Here is a 17,734-nt window from a genome sequence, read left to right on the forward strand (position 1 = left end):
AAAAGATTTCTTGAATCTTTTGCCATGCTTGATGAGCATAAGCACAGTGTAACACTTTGTTTCTGATGGAAGTTTCCATGGAAGAGAGAAGCTATGTCATCAAGTAATGATCATTTGTCTTCCATTCTTTGAAAACTGCTGATTTTGTGTTTAATTCCCTCTCAATTTCTGTTGAGAATTTTTGTAAAACTTTGTTTGTTGAGATAGTCTTCAAGTGAATTCGCACCAATTGCATGAAGTGCTAGCTGCTGCCATGATTTGTAGGAGTTTCAATCAAGTTTATCAAGAACTAGAATGGAAAAAAACTGTTTGTTGATGCTGGAAGGATTGGTGGGGACATGAACAATTTCTACCATGGATCAATTCAGCATTTTGATACCATAATTTTACTCACGTTCTATATATATATATATATATATATGATTTAATTTATTTTCAATATGTATTTATATTTTAGTTTATATTTTATTCTGATTACTGATTTTAATAACTAGTATATATATATATAACATGGTTGCTGAACATATATATAGTCCACGTTCCTAAGATAGTAAACCAATATCTAACTATCCAAACCCTAATTCGTTACTATTTTTTGTGGTTAGTTTTGTTGTTTTCGTGAAGAGCATAAATTGATCTCTAAATCTTCATGTATTCTCAATTTATATCGAAGAGACAAGAATGGAAGACATTTTCGCTTACTATCACACACTATTTTCATTAGTCATATGATGGCCAGCACTTAATATATAATACACACTCACACTGATTATTAACTATTTACATGCTAGTAACTCAAAATAATATATATAGTTTCGGAACTTGAGTAGAAGTACATGTTTAATTATTGCATAATACATCATCGTACAACAAACAAAAGCACATGGAGACTCATAAACAGGTTCACCGTCTTTGGATACTCATAGTTTTTTCTTGTCTCCCGCCAAATTCTGGTATAGTTCATCTATTTGCTCCTGTTAAAATTTCAGCAATTTTATGAGTACTTTTAATAGGGTAACTAGTGTTCTATGATAAGGGGGTTAGTGATTGGTTAAGAAATCAATCAAACAAGAAATTTATTGAATTTGCAAAAACATTTAATTTTGAATGTACTGAAAACTGTGTTTGTTTTGTTTGTGAAAAGATTATTTTCTACTTTTAGGATCTTACAAATAAAAAGAGAAAAAAACTATATTAATGTGTTTCTACCATAGATTTTTATCTTTATTTTATTTTTAATTTCTTACTACATACTATTCCAATAACACTCATTAGTTAAGCAAACTTTATTGTGAATAAGTGGAAAGAAGGGGGTAAAATATCAAATAAATTAAAGAAAAAATAGAATACTTGATAATAAGACACATAGAAGGGACCTAAATTAAATTACCTGATAATACTTGAGCATGTTGTTTCTTCTCTTCTTGAGTGTTGCAGTCACCAAATCTCTTTCCATGTCAAATGGAAGTGGGTCCAATATCACCCCTTTGATATGTTCAAATCCCCTCAACTAGTTTGATGAAACATACATTATAAGAAAACTAGTTTAAAAACTAAAAAAAAAGAAAAAGAAAAAAAAACCAAAAATTTGTCTATATTATTAGCCTTAATGCTGCACAGTTTGCAAATTTTTCAAAACAACAAGATTACATGTTTGTTTATCATACTTGACAAAATGTCAAAATATATATAAAAATAAGCATGCCATTGATTCGGTGAGAACATTAAGAACAGTAATGAATATGGAAAAGGATTTATTGTACAAAGTTTTGTTTCTAAAATATTATCTATCATATATATATATTTAAAACCTTTTTTTCTATTTCCAAAACTTGAATACAAGATTTTTTAAATAAAATATTTATAAATAATACTATACATCTAAGTCTAACCAAGTTAAATTATAAGATTTGGAATAATGTTAGTCATAATTAATTTTGATTATGTTAAAAAAATTTAGTTGACTTGATTAACAGAAAGATTTAGACGTGTAACATTATTTAATATCTAAAGCAATGCTAGAAACTAATACTTTTAGTGTAAAAAGGAAAAGAATTGACTAATATTAATTAAAAAATAAGACAAAAAAAAAGTATTAATCAATTAAATTTTTTCATATAAGATATTAACTATTTTTATAATTCACACGTTTATTTAATGAAAATATGAATTATTAATAGACACAGTATATATTAATGTTATTACCTTGTTTCTGTCAGCAGTTGATTTGAGCTCCGATAGCACATGTTTCTTCAATTGATCAAGAGAACAGAGTTTGGGGAAAGATGTTATGTGACCGTTTGAATGTGCCCACTTATTTGTAATTTCTTCATTTGGCACTACTACTGCAATCAGCATTGACTTGAAGCTATTCCCATAAACCCAGATCTAAAATCAAAACACGCCCAAAAAAATGAATGTAACTATATTCATTATCAGTAGTGACTATGGATTGAAATTGCAAAAAAAAAAAAAAAAAAAAAAGTAAAAATTCATGTACAGTTAGTTTTCGTGTCTTCATATAAAGTTGATATTTGAAAATTGTTAGATGGTTTGATAAATTTGATTAATGATCGTCTAACGATTTTCAATTATTAACTTCACATACAAATAACTGCACGTGAGTCTTTAACGAAAAGAGAATGGAATACTGACATCTTCAACTATTGGAGTAACTCCATAAACATTCTCGAGATGCTCAAGTGCTATGTACTCTCCTTGAGAAAGCTTGATAAGATTCTTCTTCCTGTCAATGATCTTCACAACACCATTGGGAAGCATTTCTCCTATGTCACCTGAGGGATACCCAGAAATTAAATAACACCCAATTTAGATCCAGTAAAAACTTCAATTTGGTTGTTCAAATTATAAGCATGTACAAATTTATTAAACCCTAAAATTTCAAATGTGTTAATCATTACTGTTTAATTTATTGATGCATCATAGATGGCAGTATGATCGATGCATATGTATAACCACGTCGTTATCATCATCATTCAGTGTCATATGTATAAAACTATTAGCTTTTCTTTTTTACTAATAAAAATAATTTAAAAAATACTAGGTGAACAAATTATTTTTTCAACTAAAGCTTTTAGTCCAATATGTTTGGTTTTAAAATCTTGCTATTTTTATCATATAGTGGAGTTAATAGTATTCAAATTGAAAAAAAACCTGTGTGAAACCATCCATCTCTAATGGCTTCGGTGGTGAGCTGAGGACTTTTGTGATATCCGGTAAAGACAGTTTTGCCCCTGATGCAAATCTCGCCGCATGGAGGAGTTGCAAGAGGATTGTATCCCATTTCTGGAACCTCCTCTAAGCGCAGCTCGTTGAATATAGAAACAGCACCAACGGTACCCAACATGCACATTTCATCAGGAAATCCAAGTGTTGTTGGTCCACACGTTTCAGTCAAACCTGGATACATCAACCATTGTGTTAATGATGTATCAAGAACTAACAACAATAAAAGGACAAATAAATACCTAAAAATTTATATTTTGGATAGATTAATTTTTAAAGGAGAAAAATATGTTTAATTATTTTATTAGTCTTTATAATTTTATCAAATTTTCTATTAAGCCTTTGTATTTTTTTTGTCAATTGGATTCGTAAATTGCTTTTAGTTTTATAATTAAATCTTTTCTAGTGTAAAAAATATTAGACTTAATTGAATATTTTTTCATAAATTAAAAGTATTTATAATTAAAATTTTAACTAGATCTTTGATCTCATATTTTGAAAGAAATATTTTGTTAATTTTAACGTTTTTGATGTGAAAAATATCTAATTACAAAATTAAAATAGTGTCGAGACCTAATTAAAAAGAAAAAAAATGTAGGAACCTAAAAATTTGGTGAAACTATAGAGACCAATAAAATAATTAAACCAAAAAATACTAATAAAGTTTTCCAAGATAACAAATATAGACAAATTAGTTTAAATTAAGACTTTTTACTCTAATTATAGAGACTAATTTAAAAATAGTGTATCTACTTCTACTATCTTAAAGAACCTTATTTATATATTATTTTTTAAACTAATCTATTTGAAGTGTAAATTCTCACTGACAAATTTATTTATCATTTTATTCTAATTAAAATTTAATTTTGCTCTCAGTTTAAAGCAATTTTTATAAGTTATGTGACGTGAGCAAGATGCTTACCATAGCCTTGACATACAAAGGCACAACAAGTAACACGCAAGAACTCTTCTATTTCGGGGCTCAAAGCTGCCCCTCCAGAAATGATTAGTCGAACTCGCCCACCAAGCCTCGCTTTCACCTACCAAAATAAATCACAACACTTCACAAATAACGACTCCGCTGCTTTTTAATCCCCACAACTTTGAAGCTTTCATTATTTTACCCTTGTTTATGATTTTATTCGATTTTCAGTTTCATCTTTGTAGCTTAAAACTTTGTGATCAACTTTCTGAACTATGCAAAAATTTTCAACAAAATCTTTATAGCGTGAGCGTTTACAACCAAATCCTTATATTGTAAAATATATTTAAAAAATGTTATTTGTACACCAAAACCCTCTTGAATTAGCTAAAAAATAATACCGAGGGTTAATATTTAACTCAATTTTTAAAAGATAATTTATTATTTAAATTAGACTCTAATAAATTTTGTTAGTCATATTAATTTTTAAAAAATATAATTATATTATGTTAAGTGTCACGTATTATAAATGATTGATCATAAAAATATAAGACATAACATATTAACCAATCATTTTGTAATATACAATATTAATCTGCTATATTATTATATCACATGATATTTAATATAACATGTCATTATTTAACTGACAAAACTTAGATAATATATTATCTTTCAATAACAAATTTGGATATTAACCCAGATGGCCAATATATTTAATAGTATAATTAAAGGCACAAATTATGAGGTACATTACAATATTAAGTTGATCACAAAATTTTTGAACAATAGGGATTTACTTTCAAATATATAAACTATAAGAATTTGATTAAAATTTTTATATAGTATAAAAACTTGGTGACAAACTTGCTTTATATTATAACAACTTAATTAAAAATTGAGTAAAATTATAAAAATTTATAAAATAATTCAACCTTTTATTTATTTTTTTAAAAAACAGCTATTAGAGAAGTGATAGAACCTTTCTAAAGGCCAATAGATCCGCTAAACGTGATGCTTCTCTCTGCTTATATCCTTTATTCATCCAGCCAAGTTTGCTGTATCAGGGGATTCAGAGTATAAATGTGATTAGTTAACTGATGAACTATTTATGAATTACAATTTAGTAAAAAAATCATAACTTATATAGACAATTCTACCCTTTTCCAAAAATGTTATGCTATCAACGAACTTACTAGTTGTAGAGCATGCCAAATACTGCTCTCCTGAATGGATTGAGTTCATCCACTGCTTTCTTGATACCTGAAAATAAATATTACATTCTTTTGACTTTCTTTGATACATTGGCTATTATAGATATATATGTAACATTTTTTCTTCAACTTGTCATCTTTTTATGAAGGTTTCAATTATATGACCTTCTCCATCCTCGATCTAAACCCCTCCTGAATGCACTTGTTTTTTTAAGATAAAAAAAAATTAAAATGACTAAATGAGATATTATGATGTGTTTAATGTAGTTGTGAGAAGAAGGTACACTATTTTCTTTCTAAAAAAAATAATTTATATAAACATTTCATTTCATTAATATTTTAGTTTAAATTAGTTGAACCATATTCTTTATTATACTTTATTTGTTCTGCCTAACGCATGTTAAATTAAGAGACTTGTATGTCAACGTGTAATCTTTTTACCTTCATATACTTTTTCGAAGACACGTGGCACACCGGCAAATAGTGTTGGCTTTAACTCCATTAAATCATCCCTCAAAGCGTTTAGATCCTTCACGCAAACAACCCCAAAAGTTAATTACGAGATATATAGATAAAATGAAAAAATAAAAGTGTATAAGATGAATAAACCAAGATAAATTCTAACATCAAAATTTAACTAATGACTAATATTTACACTACTGAAGTGACTTTTTTTTCCTTAAACCTTTAACAAGAAAATCCAATTAATTTAGTAGAATAAATACACGAAAAAAATAAAAAATCAGTGTAATTTTTTTTTGTCAAAATTTTTAATTATTAGTTTATTCTTTTAATTTAATAATTTAATAATATATTTTTAATTTATATTTTTAACATTAATGAGTAACTAATAACCAGAACTAATAAATTTTACTAAAGTTCTAGCGTTCCTTTTAATATAAAATGATGCATAAATAAGAGAATGGTACGTACCCCATGATAGTAGCCAACAGATGCACCATTGCGGAAGAAGTACTCTTCAATTGTGCGATCAAGAATATGAGCCAACGGAAGAAACGATAAATACACATCTTCAACTGTCATCTGTGCAAATTAAATTAAAACACTTTTCTCAGATAATCCATTTCCAAGCTTTCATTCTTTTTATGCTCATTTCAATTTCCACTATTAACTTTTTTTTTAATTATAAACTTTTAAATTAGTCTTCGTTAGTTTTTGTTTTCAGCAAATTAATATCTAACAAATTAAAAGAGGGCAATGTATTAGTCTACAAATTTGAAATAATCCTTTATAAAATAAATAAATAAACGAAATAATTCTTTATTTCTTAAAGTTTTTGTCAGCTTAATCTCTCTGTTAAGCTATTTTCAAGAAAAATATAATAATATATCGAGAAAATCCTTTTTATTTTATTGGGGCCAAATAGATCATATTTTGAAAGAACGAGGGTTAATTTGTAATTTTGATTTGGGAATTTATTTGTTTTTTTTTTCGGTAACTAACACTCTTTTCAACTAATATTTTAACAAATTAACCAACTTTATTGCAAAATTCTGAACAAAAACAAAATATTTAAAATTATTGAAATAAAAAACATTCAAAATTTAACAGGAAAAACATTTAAAATCATAAAATACTATAAAAACCTAACAAAAAAATATTTAAAATTGTTGAAAAGAACATCCAAAACCTAAAAAATAAAATATCTAAAATAATAGAAAAAGAAGATCTAAAACCTCTAAAATTTAAATATCTAAATTTCAAAAATATTATTTATTTTCATTTACTTACGTACATTCTCAGAAAAAATTAAATATCTGAAATTTCTAAAAGTTAAATATTTAAAATTTAAGTATAAGAAACATCTAAAATGATGTCTTTTTTTTAATAGTTTAATTTTATTTATTTTTTATTATACATTTTCAAAAAAAAAATTAAACCTCTAAAGTTTAAACATTTGAAACCTGAGTATAAGAATATTTATTGTGTTTTTTTTATCATAATTAAAAGAGTTTTTATTGTGTTCAAATTTTCAATTTTTTTACAATTATTTTAGATATTTCTTTTTATTACGTTTCAAATATTTCTTCTCACTAAGTTTTGGATAAAATTTTTTATTTGATTTTAAATATTTTTTTTATTTATTTACAACCCAACTAATACTTAATTTTTATTAGTTGATACTCTAATTAATTATCTAATATGATTGTTTATAGAATTTAGAATAATTAAATTAACAGGCCCACTAAAATGGCAATAAAATATCAGCCAACTTCAATCAATAATCAATTATTAGCTCACAGCGAAACAAATATACCACTCACTATTTTCTCTCTTTTATTATTTTTGAAAAATACCATTTTACTCTTTTTTCAATTTTTTTTCTTCATTCTTCTAACACCACAATTTCCAATCATCTACCGTCGTTGATGGCCAACCACTCTAAATTTTAAACTATAAAATTAGTTTTATTTTATTTCTCTTCCAAATATTTTTTTATTTGTATTTAGACTTTTTATTATTATGTTTAGTTTCAAACGTTTCTTTCTAATATTCATTTCTTTCTCACTAGACTTTTTTAAAATTAACAGTAGGTGAAGTAGCTAGCTAATATAAGCATGAGATTTTACCTTGTCTTCAAACTGTTCCAAGAAAAGATCCATGCCTCGTACTAAAGCAACAATATTTTCATGCGATAAAACAACACCTTTGGGGTCTCCACTTGTCCCACTTGTATACATTATAGTGCATATGTCTTGAGCACGAGGTGGATAAATCTCACATGGCTTTTCTTTTCCCTGTATGTACGGACAATAAATTGCACCAAAACATGTTCACAAATGTAAAACAATTCTATTAGTACCATATAGTAGTGTTTAGATTTTATTACCATGTTTTTATATGTTTTTAAAAAAGTATCGGAACACCCAATTTTTTAGTTCACAATCTTAAGAAGGGAGTAACCGTAAAAAAAAAAAAAAAAAAAAAAAAAAAAAAAAAAAATTGAATACTAATATTTTTAGGCCAAAAGAAAAAAATTAACTAATATTAATTTAAATACAATGCAAATACAAAAAGATGTTAATTATCTAAAATTTTTCTATTAAAAAATTGTCTATGATACATAAATAAATAAAAAGATAAAACAACATAAATTAAAACATATAGATAAAGAAGAAAAAAATTGAGATAATTTTTTATATAGTATTTCCAAATAAAAATGTTTTACTATTCTCCATACCTATTTCCGTTATCCAACAAGTCCAACAAGCTTTTATAATTAGAATTTAACTCTAATATGTGTTTTTAAAATATAAAATTAAATTTTTAATTAGAAAAAAAAGTGTCATTCTCTTCTCTTGAAAAATACTAAAATAATATTTTTTATTCTATTTGTAAAATATATATTCTCTTCCTTTATAACATTTAAAAAATTTCATCTTTAATCCATTTTAAATTTGTGTTAACTAACATTAATTTTATCAATTTTAAAAAAAATTATTTTTTTACAAAAGTATCATCTAACAAAAATTTTATTTTTTGTGATTAAATTTTGTTTATTAAAATACTCTTTAACAAATTATTTTTTCTTAATTAAATTATATTTATACCAAAATATTTTTTAAAATTTTTAGAAAAATCTGAGAAAGCCATCCGAAAAAGGAGAAGCATGATCCTCCAAAGATAACCTTCAAAAGTAAGAGTGACCGTCATTTGTATTTTCGAAAAAAATAATTTGATCATTAAAAAAATGATTTGTTGCAAAGTATTTTGATAAATAAAATTTAATTATAAAAAATAAAATTTTTGTTAAAAGATATTTAAAAATATACTTTTTTTTAAAAAAAATAAGTAAATTAATACTAATTAACATAAAAAATTTAAAATAAATTAAAAAAAAATTTTAAAAATTATAAAGAAAGAGAATCTATATCTTATAAATAAAAAAGACGAAAATATCATTTTATCATCTCTTAGGATCAGAAAAAAGAGTGAAATTTTTTTAAAAAAGAAATTATAACAAAAAATTTAAAAACTTAAAAAATCTATTAATAACAATCTTAACATATGTCATCTTAAAACACATTATAATTATTATCTTTGAAATTATGTCTCGAGAAAAGCTTTTCAAATACAATTAAAATACATTGTTGAATTATTATTATTATTTTTTATTGAATAAAAATCTCAATGTGGACCTACCATATGCAAGAACTCTTCCCAAGAATATGGCTTAATTCCGATTGCGGCTGCCTTATTTTTTTGTTCCTCTGTTAATGAAGTGAAGCACACCATTGCTGATGTCACCACAATCAAATTTCAGTTAAGTGCCTTATAATTTATAAATGTAGCACACAAATTAATTAAGAACAATACTATGTTAAAGACCGATATTTTAATTTGGTGAAAAATGAAAATAAATTTATTATTTGAAATTGAACTACTACCAAACCAATTTTACCTTTCAGTCGCTTAGCAGATATACAATCAGGTTTCAAAAGCTGCAAAATGAGAAATTTTATTATTGCTTCTGAATATATGCATGTGAATTCATCATGAACCATGTCATGAAAATTAAATGACCCTTATTACCTCTTTCACCTTCTTATCTTGGACGAAAACAATATCAACTTCTGCATGATCTATAATAAAATTAACAGCACCGGCGCCTGCATTTATGTTTAATTTCCATCGAATCAATAACAAATAACAAGAATCACCTAACAAATAAATTATTGAATGTGAAAGAGGTATACACAATTAGAGTTAACTATTGTTGTCTATAAATGAAGGTATACACAATTGAATGTGAATGTATAAAAATTAACGTTTTCAATGAAATCAATTCCCAAAAAACTTACCTAGAGTATCATAGAGAGGCACACAAATAAAGCTGTTGGCAGAACAAGCCTATAAACCATTGGTTATTAAACAGGATTATGAACCATATTAGCATTATTAATATTATTACTATTATGAAAAAAAAATAGAATACAATTGATTATTGAAATGTCATAATACCTCCATTGCCACTATCCATTGAGGACAGTTAGATCCATAAATTCCAATTCGAGAACCCTGTGATATGAACATTAATTTTCATAACTATCTACAAATAATTTTCTAATTAACAATGGAAATGTTTTCAAAGCATTATTCACTTACAGGTTCAGCACCGGAAGCTCTTAAAGCAGAACCAATATGCAGAACTTCATCATAAACTTCCTTATATGTTTTCCAAACATATGGTCCAAACTATTAACAACAACAAATTAAATCTTAAGGTTCTTGCCATGAGGTAGTACAGTAGTGATGCGCATTACAAAAATGGATTATTGACAAGAAAAAAAAAAGTAAAATAAAACCTTTTCATCGATAACTTTACGCCATCCCAGCATCCGATTTTTTGGATGTTTTTTGACAGAGACACTGCAATCATCAGAGAAAGATCACTTTAAGTCTTTCCCAAATTCATTTCATGAAACTGACAACACAAACGGATGAAAGAGAACGGAAGTAGCTAAAATTATTCAACCAAGACAATAATCTAAAATTATTTTGGATGAATTTGTTTATAAATACAGAACATCACTATAGCAATTAGAAGATATAAAATTGTGTTTGATAAATAAAATAAAAATATAAATATTATGTTTTGATATATTAAATTAGTGTATTTTATATTTTTTTGGCAGAAAAAATATAAAAATATTAATAAAAATATAATTTATTTTTGAATCCTGTTAAGAGCCAATAAAATATTTGTATAATGTGTATAATGGGCTGAGTTAAAAAATGAACATTACCCATATTATCTAGAATAAGCATTCGGGTACCAGGGATAATACACATTTCATAACTCTTGACCTTTCGGATCTAAGCTCTGATACCATGTCATGAAACCACTCATCCTAAAAGCTTAAACTGATAGGAAAAGGTAACACTAATGGTTATATTTCTAATACTGAATCGGACATCCCTAAACTTCCATTATACACATTGTACAGATATTCTATTGGCTCTCTATACTTCCTCTTTATTTTTTATTATTTTTATTAAGCTTTAATAATTATATTTTTTAAAATTTTTTGTTTGTAGAAAAATAATAAATTATGCTTTTTAATTTATTTTTTATATTTAATTTATTATTAAATAAAATATAAAAATACTAATTGAGTTTAACTAACGTGTAAATACATGATAAATTTATTATTAGTAAAAAATTTTAAATATTTTTATTTAATAAATATAAATCAAATAATAAAAAAATTTTAATTTATAAACTTAGTGTTCTTAAACAAAAAATAAATAAATCCTTAAATATAATAGCTATGCTTTAATGCACATGATAACTAAACCCTATAAAAACCAAAAAGACACCAAAAGTAACTAGAAAACAAAAGTTGATGGACGGCATGGACCAAATTGTTAATTTTGAAATGTTGAGGTCCATTCAAAATCGTGGCCACATAATAATGTATTATCAATTTATCATCCTACCTAAACTGAATCCAACGCATGTTAGTACATCTTGGAAAATGGACCACTGCCTTTAACTTCTCATCCAACCCAGTTCATATAGATAGATAAGAACACTAAATGAAACTAGCCATTGCTGAACTACTGCATTTAATAACTTGCTCATGCATTTTTCTTATTCTCTACTCTTCTATTCTCTTCTATTCTATACTTCCCTTCACAAGAAAATAGAGACTATGATACAGACTGAAATGAAATTAAAGTACCTGAAAATATCCCAAGTAGTACTGAAATCAGGATCCATGGGAGGAAATCCATTCTTCGCCAGCAGGTTTCTGTAAACTGGACCGACACATGGTTTTCCATTTTCACCCTCCTTTCCTTCTTCAACCTTAGTAGCAAAGTTCTTCAGCATCTTCTCTTCTTTTCTTTTAGAATCAACTACATGTGAATAAAAACAGCACCCTGTCAAAATGTAAAACTTGAAAGAAAAACTATATATTTTTTTTGGAAAAGTCTATGAGCCAGCAACTTTTGTGTTTTCTGGTCAGCACTTAACCATCAAAACAAAAGTGAGTGATTTTTCACTATTAGATGTAATCTCACACCATTAAAAACACTTTTGATAGCCAATTAATAATTACAAAACATTAAAATTGCTGGCCTCTAGCATTTCTTTTTTTTCTTTTTTGTCGGTCAATTTAAATAATCTCAATAAACGGTGCACAAAAATCATGCTTGACTTTCGGTGTTTCATAAGAATTTTAGTCAAAGAAAACAGTAAAACTCACATACAATTGTGTAAATATAAAATTAATAATTAATAATTATTAAATAATAATTTAGTTAAATCTATTAAATTATTTAATAATTTTATTTATTAATTTTATATAAAAATAACTGTATATAAATTTTTATTTAAAAAAATTATTAAAATATCCTTATTTAATGTTTGTTAAATTTTTGAATTGTGTCGCATACAATAACTTTCCCAACAAACCCCTCTCTCAACATCACTCCATGACAGCTTCTCCTTCTGTGCATGTTGAGTTCTTCTAATTTTCATCAAATTATCTTCTTTTAATATTTGTTCTATTATTCTTTGATTCCAAACAATAGGTCTATTAAACAAAAATGAAAAAACTAAACAACTTCAATATAAATAACAAAAATTACCTTTGTCAAAAACATTTTCATAAAAATTGTACTTTCAACGTCAAACTATAAAAAAGAAACAAATAAAGTCAAAACTAATATTTTAATTTAAGGCCATAACTCTTCATTGACAACGCAACAAAAAAGTTTTTGGATGATCTTTCCAAATGATCTGAGTTCCTTGGTGGTTGTGCAGGAGTTTCGGCAGAAGTAATTATGAGGTATGGAGAGGGAGATTTTTCAAACTAAAACTTATAACAAGCCTTTTGTGATATATATTATTTTATCATTTGGGGTCAATTAATAATTTTAAAATCTTCATATAAATAGCTTTTCTTTCATCAAAAGTCAAAACTGTACCGTCTCTTTTCATTTACATTTTTTTAAAATTATCTAATAAATATAAAAACTTATGCATTTTTAAATAAAATTAATAGTTAAAAATTATTAAATAATTTAAATACAACTGTAAACTTTGGTGTTGGTAAATAACAAAAAGTTACGGCATGCAAAAGTTGGAATGAAGCATAAAAAGTACTGAATACTGAGATAGGCAGGCATACTGTCAAAAAATAAAATAACAGTAAAGAATTAAACAATAACTCAGAATAATTAACAATGACTCAACTGGATCCTTCAGTTTTGTACTCATGGTTAATTAAATGCATATTAAAATGAACATTATTTTACCATTTAAGTCCTCGTTTCTTCTTCGTTATTAAAAGATCCCAAATCACATAGATGGTTAATTAGACCATGGTAATTCATTTTATAAAGAAAAGCTTGAAAACCCAATTTGAGAAGACCACAGAGAAAGAGAAAGAGAATCCAAAATCCGAAAAAGAAAACAAAAAAAATGAAAGATGAGCATGTAGTCCGTACAGTTAGAGAATCAAAGAGGATGATGATGACAAGACGCGCAGAGTGGGCGTGTAGAATATGTGGCGTTCGTCGGCAGGAAAGAAAGAAAGTATATAGTGAAGTGAGTAGTTGTTTTTCTATATACCTTTCTTGTTATTATTATCTTTGTAAAAGTAAAGTAATGACATGCAATGATCCAATGAAGTTGAAGCGAGATGGTTGCCAATTTTATACAGCCAGAAGAGGAGTTGCAGTTTTAAATAAGGTGGTTGAGACGAATTATGATGGGGATATGTTTTTCAGAAATAATCTTTTAATTTAATTTTAATACATTGTTAGTGTAAAATTATTTTACATATGCATCCAATTATATACACATGCATTCAATCATATAATGTCATATTAACAAAAATAAATACTTTTTATATTGACTGCGTGAATGATTATCTGTGCAAAACGTTTTATACTATTTGTGTATCAAAATTAATCTCATAATCTTTATTTTATTTTTTATACATTTTTCTGTTTTAGAAATTTTTTGTCTTTCATGGTGTAGAAAATCCACATATTAAAATTATTATTAATAAAAAAGTTTTTAAATTTTATATATTTTTTTATAAAAATTGATAATTTTCATGTATCTTTTATACTTCTCTTTTTTTTCATATTTTTTTTTTATCTTTAATGGGTATGCTTAAATTAAGGTCACCATTCATATAAAAGCGATAAAAATAACTTTTTTCTAAAGTTGATTATTTGATCACAATTAAAAATTGTACTCTAAAAAATGTGGCTTAATAATAAAAATTTAAATTATGAATAAAATTGAATCAACAAGTAAATTAAAAGATATAAAAAATAATTAAATTATCTAAATTAATAAATTAAAAATTAATGATTCTAATTAATATTAATTCAAATGACACTTAATTTCTTAAATTAATATAAAATATTTTTTTAAATCTTAATTTCACAATAAATTTTATTCAAATGAATTCAAAAATAAAATAAGAATTGCCGTACTAAAAATAGAACAATTAACGATAAGAATTAATAGATTAAAATATAAATTTTCAAAAATAATAAAAAAATTATTAAAAATTATAAAAGTTATAAATAAAAATTCAACTCGTAAAAATGATCACATTCGTAAAATAAAAAAAGTATCAAATAATAATAAAATAAAAATAAAAAATTAATATTATAAATTTTATAAAAAATAATAAAAAGATAAATCTTCCTCTAATTAAATTTTTGTTAAAAATTTAAAATTTAAACAAATTAAAAATTTAATATCAGAATTAAAATAACGATTTTAAAAATATAGCAATATTTTTAATTTATATTCGTGTATTAAAAATTTAATATATAATCATTTATTTAATAATGAACGAAATCAAAGATCTTAATTTAAAGACCCGAGTCTTCGCCTAAATTAATCACTGGTCTTTTGACAAAGGATGAGAATAATAAAGGATTGTGTAGTGAGGGACTTTAAGAAATAATGTATACAATATTTTGTGATATATTACTATTAGAGATTAATTTTAATGTATTAATATTATAATAAAAAAATTTATATGCTCAATCAAATTTTATATATTTTAATATTTTTTAAATAATAAATTTAAAAATTAATTATTTTTGACAATGTATCAATATAAAATTAGATGTATGTTTTTACAAAATATATGAAAATTAAACTAATTTAAAAATATATGTAAGATTTGTATTAGAGTAAAATGAGAAATAGATTTTTAAAAATTTATATTTTAGATAGATTAGTTCTAAAAAATAAAGTATCAATAAAGTTCTTTAAAATAATAAACGTATACAAATTAGTTTAAATTAAGACTTTTTACTCTAATTATAGAAGATAATTTAAAGGTGGTGTGTCCACATGTGTTATTCCGGAAGACTTTATTAATACTTTTTGTTTAGAGACTAATTTATCCGAAATATAAATTTTTTAAACTTTATTTTTCACTTTACTTATTTTAAATTTCTCTTTTATTATTTTTGAATAATGTTACACATTTAAATTTTGTTATGAACTAGATCCGACTAAATTAAAAAATAAGATTTAGCATAATATTAGTTATAATTAATTTTGTTATATTAGACTAATTTAATTAAATTTGATTAATAAAAAAACTTAAATAGTAACAACATTATTTATCATTCGATAGAAATCAAATCCGATCCTTTTAAATTAAATTTTTTTACAAATCTTTTAATCATTAAACGATAATTCTATTTTATTTTTTATTATATTATATAAAAAAATAATAAATAAACATGTCCCTTCTGATAAACCTCACGTGTCTCGCATTTTGGAGCTATTCGAATCTTGGACACTTGCATGATTCCATCTCATTGCCTATTATCTTTGGTGAAACACAATATGGGTTAAAAACACTAAATAAATAAATCCTCATAAGTCAATATCAACCGCAACCTCTTGAAATTATGAATCGTTGTTATTGCTTTAAAAACTTGCGACCAATCCAGCAGATTGTCGTCCTTTATGTGTATGGCGTCTTATCTTAATTAACTACATGGTATTTCATAACAAGGAAATTAAAGCAGGGTAGGAAATTACTATACTACTCAATGTAATGGTTATTGTAAAAGAAAACTCGACGCCAAACAACTACTACTCCAACATTATTTATCACTTTTTATTTGCCGTAAGTTAAGGGGGATAGGATTGACCCGGTTGATGGTTAATGTTCCTTTAATACAAGTCAGGAAGAAGGTTTATTGTGCAATTTTTTCATAAATTAAATTAAAATTATACCAACCTATTAGCTTAAAAAGCATACCAAATAATTTTTTCAATAAATATAATGTACTGATGAAGAATAAAAGACTAGAAAAAGAGACACAGCAAAAATACAAAAAGATAGAAAAAGAATTTTTTTTTAATTTCCTAAAAAATTTATTCTTAGTAATTTAGGTCATCAAAAAAAATTTTTTTAATTAGTAGATTTTTAAAAAATATGTCCTTGACAATCTATATTAAAAGATGAAAACTAAAAGAACTAAGTAACTAATACACAGAATTACTTTTGATTAGATCCTTCAATTTTTTCATGCAACAAATAAAATAAATTATTCACCTTATTTGATCATACAATAAAAACCGTGCATAAAATAACTAAAAAAATTTATTCATCAAAATTTGTTTTAATTGTCTTATAAAAAGTATTTAAATAGATACCTAACATATTAGTATAAAAGTAGATCAAATCTTACTATATATAACTCTAAAATTGACTCTATCTATTTAAATCAGATTTAATTTTATTAGATTAGATCATATTTAATTTAAATTTTAAATACCTAAAAATACTACTAAACAAATAAAAATCAAATCAAGTCTTTAATAAATTTTAGGGATAAGTACTTTTTTCGTCCTCAATGTCTGGGGTCAAAATTAAAATCGTCCCCGAACTTTTTTTTTATTAAAATCATCCTCAACGTTCAAAAACGCTTTAAAATCGTCCAGCCCGCCGCCGCCTATGCTTTTCTGCTTTTACTTTCTGCCTTCTGTTTATTCTTCTTCTTTTTCTTCTTCTTCTTCTTCTGTGAACTGAAATTTTGATGAAATTTGTTGTTGTTGATGAAATTTGTTGTTGCTGAAATTTGAATTTCTAGATTTTTGATAAAATTTGTTGTTGTTGATGAAATCTGTTGATGATGATGATGATGACCATGAAAAGAGGGGCATGAGAAAGGGGGTTGGGGGTTACGGTGAGGGAGTGGGGTGAGGGGGTGGGGGGTTATGATGAGGGGGTGGGGGTGGGGAGGGTTACGGTGAGGGAGGGGGTGAGGGGTGGGTGGGTGGGGGGGGGGGTTAGGGTGAGGAAGAAGAGAATGATGATGATGAGGG

The 17,734-nt window shown here is 25.3% G+C and overlaps 1 protein-coding gene across 1 annotated transcript; it reads right to left on the reverse strand.

Annotated features, from left to right (window-relative positions):
- Positions 1-632: 632 nt before the first annotated feature.
- Positions 633-14,076, reverse strand: LOC112776733 (long chain acyl-CoA synthetase 1). Its single transcript, XM_025820968.3, has 20 exons — positions 13,861-14,076; positions 12,090-12,264; positions 10,710-10,773; positions 10,510-10,599; positions 10,366-10,422; positions 10,206-10,254; positions 9,937-10,013; positions 9,806-9,845; positions 9,547-9,641; positions 7,974-8,141; positions 6,316-6,426; positions 5,824-5,911; positions 5,365-5,431; positions 5,151-5,226; positions 4,169-4,286; positions 3,175-3,420; positions 2,656-2,795; positions 2,206-2,388; positions 1,391-1,510; positions 633-974 (listed from the first exon to the last, which is right to left on the reverse strand). Exons 2-20 carry the CDS (start codon positions 12,236-12,238, stop codon positions 921-923), a joined length of 1,992 nt encoding a protein of 663 aa, XP_025676753.1. The 5' UTR covers positions 12,239-12,264; positions 13,861-14,076; the 3' UTR covers positions 633-920.
- Between the last annotated feature and the right edge of the window lie 3,658 nt (positions 14,077-17,734).

This window comes from Arachis hypogaea, chromosome 19 (genome assembly GCF_003086295.3).
Source record: "Arachis hypogaea cultivar Tifrunner chromosome 19, arahy.Tifrunner.gnm2.J5K5, whole genome shotgun sequence".
Classification (NCBI taxonomy): domain Eukaryota; kingdom Viridiplantae; phylum Streptophyta; class Magnoliopsida; order Fabales; family Fabaceae; genus Arachis; species Arachis hypogaea.